Raw genomic sequence first — 20,642 nt, forward strand, 5'->3', positions numbered from 1 at the left:
ACATTGCAAGCTCATACGCCTATTAGCCACACATATTTAAAGCGCAGAGGAGAGGTTAAGAGTACTTACTTCATGATAAGTATATAGAAGAGATACATAATGATGAGTATAAGGCTTTCCCACCTCAAATAAATAAAAGGAAGGAAATTAGTAGTATGGCTACTGCCATTTGTAGTAGTGTTACATATTTTTGTGGAATATATCAGTAGAACTCTCATAAGCACTTTCCCCCCACTTCTAGCACTTCATATATTAAACCAAAGGAGTTGTTATATCTATCTGTTCTTTGCACCTCTTTCTACACTCCTTCCTGCAGCCAGTGGCAATTTGTTTTTCTCTTAATGCTTCATAGTGCTTGTAAATCCAATCAGTCCCTACTTTTTACCTGTACAACCAGTCTCTCTCCCCCCCCCCCCACTACACACAACTATTTCTCTTCTGGAAACCACAAAGAACCACATCACCTAAAGATACTTAGGGGCTATCTTTCCTTAGCTGGGAAATTGGCTGAGTGTCTGCAAAACGTGAAATAAATAAATCATTTGAAATAAAGGTTTGCTAACAACATAAAAGCCCCCACATTTTAGAAGGACACTAGATCCTTGAAAACTCTGCTGATAGTTTTCCATCACTGATGAGGGGAATGAATCATAGCGTGCCAGGAAACCATTAGAAATAGCTATGAGATTTCCAGATCCAAAAACCTCTTGCTTTACTGACACATCAATAAAACTGATCCACAACTATCGGACTCTACCTGTAACAGAAAGAACAGAATAGGTCCCCATTTTTCTATCCTAATTACAGAAAGAATCCAAGTTGGAGGATGTGCTGGAAGTTTTACAAAAAATTATTCCATCCAACCCCAAGGGCAGATTTGCTCTGCATGTCCAAGTTTACTTCCCTTAATCAAACGACATGAATAAATGAATAAAACCACTTACCATACAATTTTCTCATCATATATAAACTAAAAAAGAGTGAAAAGGAAAGGGAAAAATGAAATAATAATATAATTCAGGTGAAAAGAAATGTGGCTACATTATAGAACACAGTGACATGTATAGATAGAAAGCTAAGCATAGAATGGTCTCCAGGCAGAATCAGGTAGGAGTTTTATTCTCAGTTACTACTGATCTTTGGTCCTGAATGTAATGAAGGCCAGTGCCACATCAAAATACTGGTGCTTGGCAAAATATATAGTAGCATTTTTTAGATAGAGCAAGTTTAGCAAATGTGGGAACTTCCTGGTATATTAGGATTACTACTCCAAGACTTCCAAGTGAAGAGAATTGGAGGTCAAGTTGGGAAGTTTGTTGTAGACCGTGATTAAATTATATGGTGGACAGAGCTGCAAAGTCCAGGTTAAGAGGCCATGAATTAGAAAGCACTGAAGATGCTCAGAATGAAGTAATTCCTGTGAATAGAAGATCCTTAAAATAAAAAGCAGCATGCCATTTTTGCGTTTCTAACTGTACAGGATAAATACCTCACTGATCGAAAACTCAGTACAATATGTACTAAGAAAAAAATAAATATATAGTTTAACTTAGTCTATAGGGAAGGTGGCATTTCTGCATCACATTTGGCTGCCAGTTGTCAAGATTTGGCCGCTTCAGGTGGCTCATTTGTGGAGAGTTAATGGATTTTTATCACAAACAAAGCCAGCCCTAAAATAATTAAAAGCAATTGTTCATAATGCTAAAAGCAACTTTTAACATCCCTGGACATCTCTCAAAGTTCACAGCTGGTGTCTTTCCCAGGTCACATGATGGCAGGGTTAAGCAGTCATTTAAATTTCCTAATAATCTCCTAACACAGGATCATATTGCAGCTTAGGAATTGGAAACGATAGCAAAGCCTCTTCTAATATTGCTCCTGGTTGTTTGTCATCACTGCCAAATGGGACCATTGGGACTGAATGGGAATTTGCCTATGTAGAAATTCGAGTTAACTTCAAGTTGTCCTTGATAAACACATGAAAGAATGCAGAAGATTCGCTGCCCTTGCTCCATCTACTAATGGCCAGATGCACTTATTTATTTAATTGATATACATAGACATCCCTCTCAAGTAAATTATCATGGACAGCTACAACATTAAAATAACAACAATATTTAAAAACATAAAACCAAGAGCATAAGAAGATGCTTATGTGTTTGAATGTATCTCTTAATTCTCAGCTAGCATGGTCATTCCAGGAAGTTGCCTTCTCACCTGAGGTACCAGGTTGTGGGAGACTGAAACATACACATTTAATATATATTTATTTACTTTAAACATTTATGTAGTCACCCATCTTCTAACCAACTCTGGGTGGTTTCCAAGATCCTTTGGGTGGGATTTTTTAAATGGGAAAATCCACCATATTTGTCTTTAAGGAGTCCTTCCCTAAGGAGGTCTATTGAGAACCAAAATATCAAGCTCAGCTATTTTCAAGAACATGGTGAAGAAAACTGACAAAGCTTACCACAATAAGGACTATTACAGACAGAGTGTAGTAGGCAGAATCCCTGCACACAGACCACCAAGTTAGACGGACCACCTAGAAAAAGGATACAATTATTCCATATAGCAAACTCTATCTAGGATGCTTGGAAACCAATGCTTGGATTTTAGATTTTGCCACAGATTATGAAACCAAGCAGTGCTGATGAAATTAGGTTCATATAGGCATTCACATCTCACTACAATCTTATCATTTACCAGTTAGCATTGCTATTAATTAAAAGTTATCCCTTTAAGGAAGAAGAACATTTATATCTGAACCTGCATTTTTCTATACAATCTTGTTCTATCTTAATTTCTACTTTTACATTATCAAGATCATGCAGTGCAGGCAGCTTACAAATCAAATAAATAACTTAATCAATCAGCCAGAGAGAATGAAAATGTAAGTACGCTATTGACTGAGAAATAAGTGTGTCAGTCTCTGTTAGAAAATAATGTGGCATCTTAAAGAATGAGATATTTGCTGTAGTGTAGGATTTGTGGTTTGTAGCCCATATACATAAATAAGAAAGTTCATGCCATTCTAAATTATGAATATATAGAGACATTTATGCTTATGTGTGGGAATGGGTATTAAACGTTAGTGCTCTGTATTATCATCCAACAATTAATAACCAATTTAATTACAATAACAATTAACAGGATTTTTCCTACCTTAAGACTCAGATAACCTCACGAGCATCTGATTATAGACTCTCCCAAAGTATCACACAAAAAAATTGACTTTCAGGTGACACAAAGCCTTTCTTTGTTCATCAATCACTCTAACCCTAACCCCTAATCCTAACCCAAGAGGAACAAGAATATTATATCATAAATATTTTTCTTGGCTTATTAGCATCTATTTACACATTCTGCTAAACTACAGTGATTTTTGCCTGGATTTGCTTAACACAATGTGTGAACACGGCATGCTCAATAAACCACAATTAATCATGGTTTAGAATAACATGCAAAACGTATTTCCAAATAATTACTGGGGTGAAGGAGCAAATAAATAGCTAAGCTTATATAATAAACCTTAACCTCCAGAAGAGATTCTTTTAGGATTATTATCTACTGAAAAGCTCCAACAGAGAAAAATATGTTTACAGAACAAGTAATACTCCAAAGACATCAGAAAATAGTGATCATTCAAAACCTCTTCCCATCAAAAAGAATGCAGTTGCACAGATACAGAAAACAGGAAATTTAGACCTTTTAAACAGGAAAAGAATGGCTCCAAACGGATGTAAGAAAAGTTCCCAACAAGATCTTCATTCCAGTGAATCAAAGGAATTGCGTAACTATTCTGCAGCATGTTGCTTAAAGAGTACATTTAATTGTTACTTAAGTAGCAATTACTCAATTTTCAATGGGATTACAGTGAGAGGACAGAAACAACTTTGCTTAAAGTCTTCAATTTAAAAGTCCATCTCCTGAAAGAACAAAGCTAAAAGTACTACGGATGTACGGATGTGGTAAACCACTTTACACATCGTTTAGAAACAGAAAATTAAGAAAATCAATGATTGTAGTGATTTTTCATATGGAAGTAGAGCAGGGGTGTCCAAACTTGGGAACTTTAAGACTTGTGGACTTCAACTCCTAGAATTCCCCAGCCAGCATGGCTGGCTGGGGAATTCTGGGAGTTGAAGTCCACAAGTCTTAAAGTTCCCAAGTTTGGACACCCCCGAAGTAGAGTAATAAATGAAGCATACACAATCTTGCTAAAGTGAAGGCCTTTAATAAATTCTGGTAAGAATAATTCCAATCAATCTGTTTATGTTTTTTTTAAAAGAGAACAAAGGCTAGATAGGGTACCTATCTAACCACAATTAAAATGCCCATAAATCTATTGAAATGTAAATAACAGAACAAAGAACAAATTCAAATTTACAAATAAATGAATAAATAGTTACCGAAACTTTGTTAAAATAATTTCTTTGTTTAACAACCACTTGAACAAAGTTTGACAGCCTCTACTGAGACTAGAATTAATATTTATCTATAACTCTTTATCAAATAAAGGCAGTAAAACTTTGGCTGGTTTAGTCCTGTTGTTTATTACCGGAAACATATACATTTTCCATGAAGAAAAAAAAAGTTATTTGGAACCTAATTTAGAGATTAAACACGAGTCTGCTTTAGCTCTACAATGCTCATAATGGTGGGGCGGAGAGAGCAAAGGACTTTTATTTATTTATTTACTTGCATGCTTGTTTACTTATTTACTAGGGTTTATATGGCACTCTAATCCATGGAGACTCAGAGAAGCTTACAAAACACTCTCCAGTAGGAGGATTAAAAACAGTACATCAAAATAACAAACAGAAAAAGACGAGGCAACAGATTACAGTGCAGTATCCGAAAGGAATAAGCAAACAATAAGAAAAGGGACTCCCTTCCTACTGTAGTTCCTACTCCAAACTTTTAAGAATAGCCAGACCTTAAAATGGGGTTTTCAGAACGCAGAATTAAGAAGGAAGAAGCTGGTCTAATCTCAAGAGGAGGGCAGATGAAAGGGCTCATCTGGGAACTGTGTGTTTGTGTGAAAACCTTTCCAGCCAAGGCTGCTACCTGCTCCTTCAGCAGGAGTGTGAGTCCAGAAAGGCCCACAGATTACCAGCCAGTTTTGAGTGGGATAATACAATCCTATCACGAACCAAAGAACCACTTTTCTGGGATTAAATTTGAGCCTGTTTTGCAGTTGTTCTTTCATCCTTCCATAAGAAGGATAATTCAGGTCATTTTAAAGAGGGTTGATAAATGACCATCTGAGGATGCAGTCAAAGTGGAGACAATATTGGCCTTTGGTCATTCTTATCGCTACAGTGTACACTCAGATCTCAGCTGTTACGCATGTCTGACCACACTTATTTATTTTTTTGTCTTATTTCAAGTTAGTGGGATTCTATTCTCTTCTCTTTGGTCGCGTTATTTCCCATAGTACCTTGGTAAATTCCCTGCAATCTATGATCTGGGAGATGTTGCTTGGGTACACTCCTATCTAAGGCTGCTATCACCTCTGTATTCCACTTGGCAACTAAGGCCTTAGGAAAACTGCCCACCAAGATCTCGGGAAATTCCCCAAAGTTCTCTGGAAATCACCAGAAACTGACAAATTACTAGTTCCATTCTCCCTCAAAATTGATGACCCCAAAAAGCAGTCATCTGACCATAACAAAAGCCAGGCATTAACTATCACATCATGTTGTATCTGCTCAAAGACAAGAACTAGAGCTGATGTGTGGCCTCCCACTTGGGTTAGCCAGAGGTGTCAAACTTAATTTCATTAGGGGCCGCATCAGGGTTGTGTTTGACCTCAGGGGCTGGGGTGGGTGTGGCCAGCTTGCCATCACTCATGTTGGGGACATCTGTGGTGGCCCAAGTTCTCTGTCAGCGAAAACGGTCTCCCAAGCTCTGTTTTTCAGCTGTGATGGCCTCCTGCCACCCTCTGCCAGGGAAAACAGAGCTCGGGTGATGGTGTTGTCATTCCCTCCCTGAGTTGTTTTCTCTGGCAGAGGGTAGCAGGAGGCGATTGTGGCCAAAATAGAGCTCTGTTTTCTCTGGCAGAGTTACTGCAGGCCGGTTCTTTGCTGTTTCTAGGGCAGCTCCGAGGGCCAAATCTAAGCATCCTATGGGCTGGATCTGTCCCCTGCCAGGCTTTGAATTTGACATCCCTGGGTTAGACCATGATGACTTAGGTTAGTAGGTAGAGTGGCCCTGAACTCCCAGTCCTCTCAGGGAGGGCAAGAAGTTTCAGAATCACAAAACTATAATGAAATATTCTAGTTCATTTGGACTTCGTGTTTTGAACAGCTGTTTGCTAGGTAGGAGAAAAAAGTTTTACCTGTTTTTTTTTTAAAAAAACCAAGAAGCATGCATTATTTCATGCTGATTGGAAATTCTGAGGTTTTAAGCCAACACATCTACAGAGCACCTGGTCAGAAAAGTTACTTTAACTCTCTTATCTATGAAAAGAGAAGACATGCATGATGCTTAAATAGGTCATTTCCTTTTGCATGGATATTTTAAAAACATCAAAAACTTGCTAGAGCCATCATTATTTATTTAATTTGTATCCCAAAGATGCTAGGCAGTTAATGCCCTTCAAGATCAGAACAATCACTTGCCGAAAATATTTAAAACATTTTCCTTCCTCACTTCAAATGCCATTTGGCATGGGAGGATGGGAGATTATGATTAGAACTATGGTTGAATAGGAAAAAGTCCTTAATTGTTTTGCAACAGACAGGAAAGAATTTTTCTTTATTCATTTGCTGTACTCTTAACGCCAATGTAAACTGTAAAGATTCCCACAGTTTTCCTCAGACATTAAAAATACATATTTTAAAAGAATAATATTTCCTAAAGCATAGTAAAATAATTGTCAATATTAAAAACATAGTGATTCACCTGATAATTTTTTTTGTAGCTGATTTCCTTTATAGAAATATGCTTTCTTATCATTATTAAGTTAACATTATTATGTTCATTTCTGTTGTTCAATAAAATGCACATGTACACACAGAATCCCAACTGCCACAGTTCTCTAATAAGTCATTGAGGTTACTATTCTTCAGCTTTAAGTTTGTTTAATGTACAACACTTAAAATAGTGGAACTGTGCAAAGAAGTGAATCCCTTTAATGTGGGTTCCTGCCAACCACAATGTTTGGCTGCACTGTATTGGAGGAAGGAAAATAGAATTTTCTCAGGCTAATATTTATATTAACACATGTCATGATTTATCTACATATATTATAAAACTATTTCAAGTTGATTCATTTGCATAAAAACTAAGCCTGAAGTAGAATCAATGGATGTTCACAATATCATATATATAGAACATATTATGTTTGTAAGTAAAATAATCATATTCAAGTACTTTCTTTTCTATATACTGTCTTCCCCTATATAATGGAAAAATGAATGAATGAATATACTCTACTAACCTGCCCAGCAAAGATTCCACAGACACCAATAATGCAGAGGATATTGAAAACGGCAGAACCAACAATGGTTCCAACTCCTACATCACCATGAGTAATAAACACACCTGGTTGAATAGACAAAAAGAGACAGAGTGGTGAGAGCTTTAGTTTTCACTTGGATTAGAAGAATTTGGAAATGTATTACTCATGTCTCATGTCCAACGTGACAGTGCAGTCAATTCTGTAAGAAAGCGGTGACCTCTCCTTCCCAAGGTAGACATTTGTCAAGAATCTTTAATGGAGATTCCAACAGTGAACTGGTTGGCAAGAGTGAATTTGATGGCCTAAATGGTGTAACTCTACAATTCCCTGAGAAAATAACCTACTAGACTGAAAAAATGAAGGGAGCATTAGTATACTATGGAAGTGACTTGCAATCTCACAGGTCTTCCAAAGAAGTCCGCATGTCTATCAGGCCTGCAGATGTGGTGTGCTCTTTCCAGCTGTTTGCTAGAGAGAAGGCTTTTTAAAACTTAATTGAACATGGGAGAAGAGTGACATAACCACTCAGGATATCATATAGGTAGTCTTCAACTTACGACCACAATTGAGCCCAAAATTTCTGTTGCTAAGTGAGAAATTTGTTAAGTGAGTTTTGCCCCATTTTACAACCTTTCTTGCCACAATTGTTAAGTAAATCACTGCAATTGATAAGTTAGTAACATGGTTGTTATGTGAATTTGCCTTCCCCATTGAATTTGCTTGTGAGAAGAGTGCAAAAAGTGATCACATGATCACCTTTTACACCCTTGGGATACAACTATGGTCATAAGTATGAACCAGTTACCAAGCATCTGAATTTTGATCACACGATCATGGGGATGCTACAAAGGTTGTAAGTTTGAAAAATGGTCATAAGCCACTTTTTTTCAGTGCCATTGTAACTTTGAACGGTCACTAAATGAACTGTTGTAAGTCAAAGATTACCTGTACAATCCCAAACTTCTAGACTACAGTAGGTAGATGGAAAGTGTATGGAATTGCACCTTCCCGCATCTTCCTCCCCTTTCCTCTGCCCCAATTATTCTTTGGCTCCATTAGGACCAGGAGGAAGCTGTTGCTAAGCAAAACTACTTCACCGGGACAAGGATGAAATAGAGGCATTTTTGTGTATGCAAGTATATGCTTGCACACAAAAGTGGTTTGCCTGGCTTCACTTGCATTAGAATTTTGTTTATGACTGATATCTGTTAGATCAATGGCCCCCAACCTTTTGGGCCAGGGACTAATTCTGTGAAGAGAAGTATTTCTGTGGACTGTGTGGGAGGGATTTCCATACTGTTTGCATCTTGTGGGTGGGGCTTCGCTTGTTTGTGTGGCCTGGTTTCTAGCATGCCGTGGCCCGGTGCCAGTCCACGGACTGGGGGTTCGGGACTCCTGTGTTAGATAATGACTCCATCAAGATTACACTAACAGCAGAAAACCTTTTCAGATGGCTTGGGCTTTACTGGTATTTATATTGTAGGATGGGGAAGGAAGACAAATGAATATATGAACTATGGAGACCAGATGGGCTGTGCAAGGATACCTACAATAACAAGCAAATGTATACTTGGTGGAAAGATACACAAGTCTATTATTATAATTATAACATGACAGACAGGGCAATTATTTATAGGCATAATCACATTAACTGCATTTAATGTTAATTTGACAGATATAAAGTCAAATATAATTATTTTCCTGATGTCATCCACACCCTGGTAAACCATGCCCAGGTATGCTTTAGTGGAAGTGGAAGACTCCTAACAATATCCAAAATAGCCACTGGTACAGTTATTCTAAAAATCACAGAAAATCAACTGTAGAGTAGCTGTTTTTGTGATCTGCCTATGGGAAGAATTTGCATATCTTGTATATTCACTTACCTATGACTGATGCAAATAACTCAGGGGTTGAACTTCCAGCTGCCATGAATGTGGCTCCTGCAACATCTTCACTCAGATGTAGTTTCTGGGGGAAAATAAAGAGAAGAATTCAACGTTTCACTAGCTGTAGCCCAGCTTAAAGAATCTATATAACTGATGAAGAAGGGGAAGCGAAGCCAAATATTTTGTTTGAGATTTAAACGTCTGAGGAGATATATTCTCTCTCTCTCTCCCTCCCTCCCTCCCTCCCTCTCTCTCCCTCCCTCCCTCTCCCTCCCTCTCTCTCCCTCCCTCCCTCTCTCTCCCCTCCCTCCCTCCCTCCCTCCCCCCACTCTCTCTCTTTTTGACGGTGGAACATTTCAGCTCTCAGAAGTAATCATTTTATTTTATTTCTTCCTTTTTTATTAATATAAATAGATAATAAATAGAAATAGAAAGAGCAACATGTTCAAAATCCATATAGCCAGTGTATTGTCTGGTTACAATCCATTTGACTAATATTCATCACAGTAATAATAATAATAATAATAATAGTATTCTCTAATACTAATCTCATAATAACAGTGTTTTTCCCTCATAATATTAATACACATTAATTATTACTAATTGGAATTAATCAAAATACGTTACAGCAATCAACCCTAATAATAAAATTAATCTTTCTCTTGTACTTTTAAAAGTTCTAACTCCTGTTTCTCTTATTTAACCATCTATAAAACATATCCCATACATCAAAATATTCAGTGTCTTACTTTTCTTTAATTTCAAATGTTAATTTATTCATTTCTGCAATTCTAATATTTTTGTTATTATCTTTTCCTCTGTGAGGATCTCCTTGCCCTTCCAAAGTTGTGCAAACACAATTCTGGATGCTGTTGACACATGTATTATTAACTATGCATTCCTTTTACTGCATTGGTCTGGTATGATGCCCAACAGAAATATTCCTGGTTTTAAATCTTTAGCATTTTTTCTAACTACGTGTGTATTTTAGTCCAGTATTTTTTATTTTATTTTTTGCTTTCGGACATGTGGTAATGCAAGCCCTGTCTAAGGAGATTCTCAATCTTTGTTTGAGATTGAGTTGTTTAGAGATTTAAACATCTTTCATAATAGAATTCAACAAATAGGAGTAAGCTATCCATAGGGCAACATGTTAACAATCTGAGGGCTTATTTGGTCAGCCTGCATCCCTTCAAGGTGTCTCTCTTAGCATATCACAAGCTGATTTAGAAATATGAAAATTATTTTCACATACCTCACAAATTTTTTCTAAAGATGGAACAAAGAAATCATCACATACAAGAGCCAAGGCATAGAACATATACAGAGCCTATAGAAAAAACACACAGCAGATATATTCATTAAAGTATTACAAAATAAACTAAACACAAGTAGTATAGGCACAAGAAAACACTGGCAGCCTCATATAGTCTTTTGCATCCTATTGTATTTTTAAACTACAAAACGTTCAGCCTAGATATTCTTTGGAAGCAGCCCATCTCCAATGTTAAGTGGCTAAATGGAATGCAAAATTAAGCTTTGTTTTGTTATTATACTGTACTGCTTTTCAAGTCACAAAGTTTTCTCAAGATTATTATTTTTTTTGAGAAAAAAAGATCAAAGGTGAATTGCCAGAAATATAAACCAAAATCTTTAAGGAGCAACAATAAAATAGAGCAAATGTTAAAAACTTTAAGCAGATGGTAAGGGCCACTTGCAGGCAATGGTTTGATGTCCAGAGGCCACAGATGCAAAGGAAGGTTGGATCATAGTAATTAAATGAGGAAATAACTTTTGTTGGATGAATTTGCCCTGAACAAATCTTGGTGATTTTTCTCTCTCTATTAATCTAAACGATCCAGGCAGTGAAAAACAAAATTCAGAGGAGTAACAAATTATATGAGTTGAGCTTGGAAACACACCAGTGGATTTGCACCAGTTGAAGGTTGTGAATTGTCTTCTAATTTATTTAAATATATTAGATTCATATATATTATGGATACATACGTGAATTGCCAATCTTCAGAACATTTTTATTTCTATCCTACTCTTCCTGCAATAACCTTAGGCTATTTTGCTCTTCTCTTAAAGAATCTAATATCATTCCTGTTAAACCTAATCTTTGCCTGAATAAAATGTATGTTTCCTAAGCCTTCTGGAAGAGATGGATATGGTCCCCCTTGTCCCATTCATGTTGGAGGCACCATCTGGGTTGAAAAGATTAGTGACATCACCATTGCCCATGGAGGCTCCTTTCATATCACCGTCAAGGAACTGCAGCAAATGACTGGAGGGTCATCCGAACACGCAGAAGCACTCGGGTCTTGAACACGGGCTTGGTAACCTCCAACTCAATATCCTAACCATAAGAGCCACCACGCTCAATGTAAATAAGTAATTGAGGAGTATATTTTGCACATGCTTCAGATGTCCTAGGAATACTTACACCAAGAATATGAAGCAATATTGCTCCTTGCTGCCTTTCTTTGTTTTTGAAAAAATCCTGAGGAAATTCATGAATCGCTGAAATAGAAAAAAAAAATTGTATTGAAACTGTTTAAAAAACTTTAGAAGCCAGAAAATGTTTGGGTTAGCTGCACGCTGCTTCTCTGGAAGAGAAATAATATACCTGAAATATAAATAAACCACAAATGCAATTAACTTTACCATAGGAGAGATTATAGCTTCAGTGCAAGAAAACGTTTGGTCTAGTGTAGTGAGGGCGAACCTTTTTGGCACCGAGTGCCCAAACTAGAACACATGCGTGTGCGTGCACGTGTGTGCACCTGAGCACCAGAAATCCGAAGACCAACTGGCCGGTGCCCGCATGCATACCGGCCAGCTGGTCTTCGGGTTTCTGGCGCTATGGTGCATGCAAAGACCAGCTGGCTGGTGCGCATGCACATGGCAGAAACCCGAAGAGCAGCTGGCGACAGCGCACATGCCCACAGAGAGGGCTCTGTGTGCCACCTCTGGCACATGTGCCACAGATTCGTCATCACGGGTCTAGTGGTTAAGGCACAGGCTAGAAACCAGGAGACTGTGAGTTCTAGCCCTGCCTTAGCCATGAAAACCAGCTGGGTGTCTTTGGGCAGTTACTCTCTCTCTCAGCCCAATTCACCTCACAGTGTTGTTGTGTAGAAAATAGGAGGAGGCAGATGTATTGGATACGTTCAACGCCTTGAGTTATTTGCAAAAATAATACAGGCAGGATACAAATAAAATAAGGAAAGATAAACAATCTGTACACAAAATATTCCCTTCCAATTTGTGGCCTAGTGCTAACAACATTTGTCCGACTTCAGGTCTAAATTAAAAGTCAACTTTCTCTACCTGCAGCTACATATGGCAGCAGTTTGAAGCCTCCCGCAAAGCTTAGAAATCTGTGATTACTACTGTTTTTGTCCCCTAAATTTCTGAGTGGCTGCAAAGAAAAGTTATTGCTCTAAGATTTGCTTGTATTTTATGAGGACATTTTAGTTCCACTGAAGTGAATCACAGACACTGAGAGCTTTTAGCACAGATTCTTTTGCTTAACTCCCAGGATAGCAGGTATTACTGTGGACTATCCAAACAGTATGACTTCCCCACCATCTCTGCAGGTGCTCAACTATGATGGAGCTGTATTTCAGCAAGATGTGGAAGCCACAGATGTTCCCATCTTTTGCTTTATGTCACGGTTGCAAATCAGGACTTCTCCCCTGCCCAGACCACTTTGTATGTTTCTTTCCTCTCTTTCTTTCCTTTGGAATTATTTACTTTTCCTTAACACCGGTAAGACATTTTAGTGTTAATAAACCCGGGGAACTATCTTGAAATTGTGGATTCTTCATCTTGTAATAAGGCTTTCAAATCAGAGGTGGTATTCCACTGGTTCAGACCGATTCGCCCGAACCAGTAGCAGAAATTGCAGGTGGCCCTGCCCACTCATGCCTGGCTCTATGGCATCCCATTTAGGCCATTTTTTTCACAAAACCACATGCGTGGAAGGCTGTGCACATGCGCACACTCACATTTGCAAACTGATAAGGAAGGTAGGTGTATATCACCCCTGTTTCAAATGTATCTCAAGAAGCATTTATGCTCCTCATTTGATTTATGATAAGACCTGAAGCTTTCTTGATGCACCAACAAGTAGAATATATGGAGGATGAAAGAGAAACATGCTGCAGTCCCTTCCTTATCAACGTTCCCTAAATTAACTGAAGATCCATAAGGAGGGTGTGGCTGTATGCAGATGACCATGGCAATGCTCCTCCAATCCAATAAAACAAACAAACAAACAATGCAGACTCCATGCACTAAATAAATGTCCCTCCATGGTGTCTATGGAGCATCTCAGTCATCCAGGTCATGGTTGGCTCAAAGATGCTTTTTCAAAAGGCAACTCGACTATGTTTTTCCTTTGAGGAGGAGGAGGATGTTTTGCCTCTCATCCAAAAATCTTCATCAGGAGTTGTGGTGGTGCAGTGGTTAGAATGCAGTATTGCAAGCTAATTCTGCTGACTGCCAATTGCCAGCAGTTCAATTTTGCCCGGTTCATGTTTGATTCAGCATTCCCTTCTTCTGAGGTTGATAAAATGAGGACCCATATGGAGGGCAATATGTTGACTCTGTAAATCGCTTAGAGAGGGCTGTAAAGCACTATGAAGCAGTATATAAGTCTAAATGCTAGTGCTGTAAGAACTGATGAAGCTTCTTGGATGAGAAGCGAAACATATTCTTCTTCCTCAAGGGAAAAAGATAGCCTAGTTGCCTTTTGAAAAAGCACCTTTGACATAGCCTTCCATGGCCTTTTTGTGGCGAGAGAAGAACCTATAAAGAGCTTGCTTGCATACCTGCACATTTGGAAGAAGGGAAGAAATCTTCCTTTTCAGGGATAGAACTGCAAAAACAAGACTTATCTGGTTTTGTTAACCACCACTTTTAAAACTGCCAACTGCTAACCACTGTTTCTAAAAAGTTCAGGGTTAATCTCTAGGATTTCTGGCATCCTAACCAAAAGGTACTAAAATAAAGTCATGCTAATGATGCCAACTACATTAAAGAACTGAATAATGTATAATGTAGTCTGGAGCATTGCTGATAAACCACTCCAAAATTCAATAAGGCAACAGGGAACAGCACATAAAATGTTATTTAAATATAAATCTGACTTTTTCCTGTTGCATTTTTTATGCTCATTGGCCCAATGCCAACTCTTCGAAAACCCTAAAAGCAAAGCTAAGTTTTTACAAGTCAGTTTTATTCAATATAGTTTTTCAACTGCTAATAAACCACAATATCATCTTCTCTTAAAATATAACAACTATTGTCTTCTTCTCATATCCCATTTTTATCTGTAAAGAAATCCTTCAAGTCTTGTCATTTCAGTCCCAATTAGCAAAAGTCCAGTAAGGATTATCAGAGATAACAACATATTTATTTCAACTTTGACCAAATAATCTAACTTTACATTTCTTCCCTTTACTTTTACAAACTTTGATATTTGGTCCTTTCAAATAATGTCCTAGAATTTGATTTTTGTATTATTATTTTTCTTGGTCCCCTCACACATATTTCGTCAAAGTTTTCACAAGTCTCTTTTGTAAATCCAATATAGGAATATTATTTAGGTCTCTCTCTTGGTTTGTAACTTGTATATCTTTTTTAATTATCAAGGCATTATCTGGTTTCTTTTCTATGTCCAGTATAACATCTTTTTCCATGTCATTCTTGTAGCTTGTCACTCTCACCATCAGCCTCAAGTCAGAGAGACAGAGAGAGGAAGGGGAAGGGAGGGAGGGAGGGAGGGAGGGAGGGAGGGAGAGAGAGAGAGAGAGAGAGAGAGAGAGAGAGAGAGAGAGAGAAATACAGTAGGTAGGGAGGTAGGGAGAGTGCAGATAGGGAGGTAGGGCGGTAGGTAGGTAGAGGGATAGAGAGAGAGAAACACAGTAGATAGGTAGGGGGAAGAGAGAGTAGGTAGGTATATAAGTAGAGGGAGAGGGAAAGAAAGAATACAGTAGGTAGGGAGGGAGAGAGAGTGTAGATAGGTAGGTAGGTAGGTAGGTAGGTAGAGGGCTAGAGAGAGAAAGAGAGAGAGAGAGAGAGAGAGAGAGAGAGAGAGAGAGAGAGAGAGAGAGAGAGAGAGAAATACAGTAGATAGGTAGGGGGAGAGAGAAAGTAGGTAGGTAAGTATATAAGTAGATAGAGGGGAGAGAGAGAGAGAGAGAGAAATACATTAGGTAGGGAGGGAGATGGAGAGAGTAGGTAGGTAGGTAGATGTTTCCAGGTGTATTTATCCATGTGCTGGAGAAGGAAATAGCTGACAACCTGTAACACCTAAAACTTTGTTTCTGCTGGCACAGCACTTGACCAATGTAATTCTCATTAGCCATTCTAAGTAAACAGCTTTCCGAAAGGGGAAAAAAAGGTTTTGCACTCTACAAGCCTCCCCAAAACTGCCTGTTTTTTGAGAAAACGGGCCCGTTTTTTTCAAATAAAAGGCATGAATAGCCTTGGGGGGGCTTGGGGGCATGGGGGGCAAAAATGACCAAAAAAACAGCCAATTTTTTGCGAAAACAGGCCATTTTTTTGTCAACAAAATTGCATGCATAACCTTATGGAGGCTTATAGAGTACTGCTCAGGGCTGGGGGACAAAAATGGCCCATTTTTTGCTCATTTCTGTCCTCCCCAGCCCCCAGGAGCTGCCTGAAAGACTCCATAAGGCTATGCATGGCCATTTTGGTGAAGGGGTGGGGCTTCGGGGGGCAAAAAATGCTGTATTCGGTGTATCCAGATTTTCAGCCGCTTTTTAGAGGAAAAATACGGTATGGTTTGGCCACTTTGAATTCCATTGACTCTTATCTACCGCCCATTTGCTTTGACCATTAACAGGTCAGATTCTTGTAGAGAGCATAAGCTTGCAATAAACCTTTATATTTATTTGAACTGCCTGGATTTCTGGTTTTCCAGTCATTTTTAAATCCACTTTAAGTTCAGTCTCAATCTTGTAAGGTAAAACCTGAGTTCCCCTTCCATATCTTGTTAACTTTATCTATAGAAATAGACACTTTTGAGGGCATTGTTCAAACATATTCTTCAATATATATCAATATTAAAATACTTTTCTTTATTTCGTATTCGTAAGTCAAGTTTCAGTATTCTTCTCCTTTAGTTGTAATTTTTTATTTCCTTCAAGTTCCCTCTAGTGTCCAATTTTTAGAATCGTACATTTTTTAAAAAAGAAGTCAGAACAAAAGCATTTTCCCATGGGATGGATTTTTATAATTAATTTCAAAATCTTATTTCAAATTTATCTGGACCCTTAGTCCATTTGTAACTTTCTAAAATCCAAGGTTTTTGCTGTTTATTCAAAAAGACTTAAGTCCTTCAACCTGTATTTAAAACTTCTTTTAATTGGATTGAAGGAAACTCATTCAATTGAGTGCTCTAAAACCTGGAGATCCAAAGGTTCTTAAAAGCTGAAAAGCAGTTAACAAGCAATTTCCAAAAGTGATTAGAAAAGGAAGTATGAGTGCCAAATGTCCTTTTTGATGGCATCAAATATGGTTTCAGCAAAATGGCTGTTTGTCATCTCCCAGAACTCTAAGTCCACTAGAGACTGCAGTCTTGCAGTCATCTGGAACATTTGTGGGTGATCTCAAGTCCTCTTTTTGTCCAGGGAGGAATTATGAAGAACCAGTCTACCCACCAGCTTTTCATTTTGTTGTGATCGTAAGCTCTGCTTTTAGCAGAGCATCTTCAATTCTCCATTACTTCTCCAGAAGGTAGTTGCCTCATGTTCCACATATGATGGAAGTCAGCTTGATTTAGCCATATATGCTGCCACTAGGTATAGAAAACTGCAAAATCCAGAGAACGTTAGAATCTCATTGGTGCTCCAATACTGGAAGTTTAGAAGAAGAGATTGGATAACCATTTGTCTGAAATAGTACAGGGTTTCCTGCCTGAGCAGGGGGTTGAACTAGAAGATCTCTAAGGTCCCTTCCAACTCTGTAATTCTGTTATTCATCTTTCATTTAAAATAAAGAAAATAAATTAAATTCCTAAGTTTCATCATGCTGAAATATCATGAACGATTGAAGTAAACACTTAAAACAAATGCCTCCCCCTGCAAAAAAACTCTCTTCTGTGAACTTTCTTGGGCCCTAGGTTGGCAGAAGCTGGGACAAGTAACAGGACTTCACTTGTTACGTGGTGCTACAGATTCGAACTGCCGAATTGCTGACCTTTCTGATCGATAAGCTCAGAGTCTTAGCCACTGAGCCACCCATTTGAATCCTTAGTGCCACAGAACAGAGTGAGTTCCCATTACTTGTCCCAGCTTCTGCCAATCTAGCAGTTCGAAATCACATAAAAATGCAAGTAGAAAAATAGGAACCACCTTGATGGGAAGGTAACAGCGTTCTGTGTGCCTTCGGTGTTTAGTCATGCTGGCCACATGACCACAGATATGTCTTCGGACAGTGATGGCTCTTCGGCTTTGAAACGAAGATGAGCATCGCCCTCTAGAGTCGGGAACAACTAGCACATTTGTGTGAGGGGAAAACTTTATCTTTATCTTTGTAAGCCTCATCATACTGAAATATCATGAACAATTGAAGTAAACACTTCAAATGGCTCCCCCACACACACCAAAAACAAATGGCTCCCTCTCACACACAAAATCTCTCTTCTGTGAACTTTCTTGGCTCTCAGGAGAAAATGTCTTAGTTTCTTGATCATGGCCACTTTTTCTGCTTCAAAGCTACTAAACACACACATGCTTTGAGCACAGCTGGAAAGAGATTGAAGGAAACTGTAAAACAGGTTGAGAAACTGCTGATGGCCCCATAATGTTCAAGAGATGCCATGTATTTTCACAGAATGAATGCTTGTTCCTGAAAAGCTGAGGGGGATAATCTATAAAGCAGCTGTTGACGTGCAGTAATCTTCAGTGGGTGTTGTCAATTTTTCAAAACAGTCAGAATTGTTCCACATTACATAAAGCTCATGTTATTCAATCACGCAGCTCCTTTAAATCCCTCACAGCAGAGTCCTGTGTAGTTTCTGTCTCCTTGAATCCAAGGCCTCTCCTTTTTAAGGGACCTGCTATTGTGAGGGATTGTCATAATTGGTACCAGAGGAAAGAGCCACAAAATGCTCTGGAGTCTTTCTAGTCCTCAACCGGCCAACCCTTCTGAAATCTTGAAATGATACATCATGAAATTAATTTTGTTATAACATTTCTTATTATGGCAGAGGGACGTCTAAATAACTGATAAAAGCTGTATATTATAAAGAGTTACAATGTGCCTTCTGTGAATTTGATCTGCCTTTCCTCTTCATTTTTTTCAGTATGATTGATACCGGAGAGCAGATTTTGTTTTGCTCCCATCAAATATTATTGAAATAATGGCAGCTTTTCACCTGTATGAATATTAGCAGAGTTCATTTAGGGCCACTACTAAGAAGCAAACTCAATTCTTGCATTTAACCTCCCTTATCATTCTCCTTTTTAGGCCTCAATGAGGAACTACTGGGATCACTTAAATGTACAAGTCTGATAGTAATTAGGGAGGAAACGTTTTTCTCTGTCATATAAGTTTGCAAATAGCTTTATAATTTATTTGTGCAAGCCATTTGTATGCCGTCTTGACATTACTGTTGTCATCATATCTGTTCTATATGAATGAATAGAAGAAAAATGTTAGATGTGCACAATAGTTTTAACAAGGCTGGGGGAGCAAAAAAACAACCTGTTTTTGCTCATTTTTGTCCTCCCCAGCCCCCATAAGCACTCTGGAAGCCTTCTAAAGGGTATGCATGGCCATTTTTGCAAAGGGGTGGGGTTTCTGGAGACAAAAAAATGCTGTATTCAGTGTATAAGATGCACCCAGATTTTCAGCCTGTTTTTTGAGGGAAAAGGGTGTGTCTTATATTCCGAAAAATATGGTATACACTGTTTACATTATACAGGTAGACCTTACTTACCCACTGCTTTGTGCAGTGATTTTAGGTAGTTACAATTGTGATAAAAACACAACACTGTGAACAAAGCATGCATTTATGACCTTCACAGCATCTCTCTTAGTCACATGTTTTCCTTTTCAGTCAGTTAGATTGTATGGTCATATGCCAGACCTGTTTTATTCTTTTTTTTTCTTTCCTTGCAGAGTGAAGAAATTGGAGAGGAAGAGATTACAAGAAACTAAGAGAGCACACAATGGAGAATTCATATTGAAAGGAATGTGCTAGCAGGGGTGTCAAACTCATCGAGTTTGAGGGCCACATCAGGGTTGTGTTTGACCTTGGGGGGCAGGGGGTGTGGCCATGGTGGGAGTGACCAGCTCGATGTCACTCGCATCAGGGCGCTTGTGGTGGCCCAAGCACTCTGCCAACGAAAACGGGTCCCTGAGCTCCATTTTTGGCTGCCACGGCCTCCTGCAATCCTCTGCCAGTGAAACGGAGCTTGGGAGGGCTGCGTGCACCGCGGCATGGTCCTTTGTTGTTTCCAGGGTAGCCCCACGAGCCAGATCTAAGTACCCTGTGGGCTGGATCTGGCCCCCAGGCCTTGAGTTTGACACCACTGTGCTAGAGAGTAAGCAGGCACATAAGGGGGAATGCACCAGCTGTTTGTGTAGCATGCTTGGGGATGCCAGTGCCACCACATTCTTTCCAATATGTATTTCCCATTGTGTGCCTAGCTTACTCTCTTGCAATTCCTTCCTTTTCAAGGAATGTAAATACAAACATTAATTCCCTTTTGGCTAATTATCTCACCACTGGAGTAAAGGATGGGGGAGTGGAGAAAAAGGGAAGCTGAAATAAAATTGTAAGCACAATTTTTCCATTTGGTGACTGCATCACTTAGCAACCAAGTTGCTGGTCCCAATTATGGAATTGGGACTGGAATTTTGGTTGTTGAGCAAAACAGTTTTATGCAAGACATCATGTAACTGCTTCATTTATTGACTGTAACCCGGGGATAGTCCTGGTTGCAGTCATTAAGCAACTGCAGGAAATGACCAGGCTGAGCCTGAGGGAGAAGTCAAATGGTTCATCAGTTCTGAATCTCTGCACACCCACAAGAGATCTAAGTCCAACCCACTTTGTCAACTCCCACCAATTTCCCTTGACCATTAGTAATTCATATCCTTGTAGAGAGCTTAAGCTTGCAATTAATTTTTCAGGCAATTGCCTGAATCTCCTGATTCTGAAAGTTTTGGCTACCTTATTAAGGAAAGCTGTGTTGGAAAGAGAGCCTCACAAGACACGGATCGGAATTATTTCCAAGTTCAGG

The 20,642-nt window shown here is 38.7% G+C and overlaps 1 protein-coding gene across 2 annotated transcripts in view; it reads right to left on the minus strand.

Moving 5' to 3' along the window:
• SLC24A4 (solute carrier family 24 member 4) overlaps positions 1-20,642 on the minus strand; it is a 155,695-nt gene that overhangs the window by 47,469 nt on the left and 87,584 nt on the right. For both annotated transcript variants that reach the window (XM_081939462.1, XM_081939461.1), the window contains exons 3-9: positions 11,804-11,880; positions 10,613-10,687; positions 9,355-9,439; positions 7,448-7,551; positions 2,471-2,545; positions 945-970; positions 70-123 (exon numbers count right to left, since the gene is read on the minus strand). In XM_081939462.1, coding sequence (XP_081795588.1) covers positions 70-123; positions 945-970; positions 2,471-2,545; positions 7,448-7,551; positions 9,355-9,439; positions 10,613-10,687; positions 11,804-11,880 — 496 coding nt within the window. The remainder of the gene's footprint in view (positions 1-69; positions 124-944; positions 971-2,470; positions 2,546-7,447; positions 7,552-9,354; positions 9,440-10,612; positions 10,688-11,803; positions 11,881-20,642) is intronic.

The sequence above is a fragment of the Natrix helvetica genome (assembly GCF_964273705.1).
Source record: "Natrix helvetica genome assembly, chromosome: 1".
Taxonomy (NCBI): domain Eukaryota; kingdom Metazoa; phylum Chordata; class Lepidosauria; order Squamata; family Natricidae; genus Natrix; species Natrix helvetica.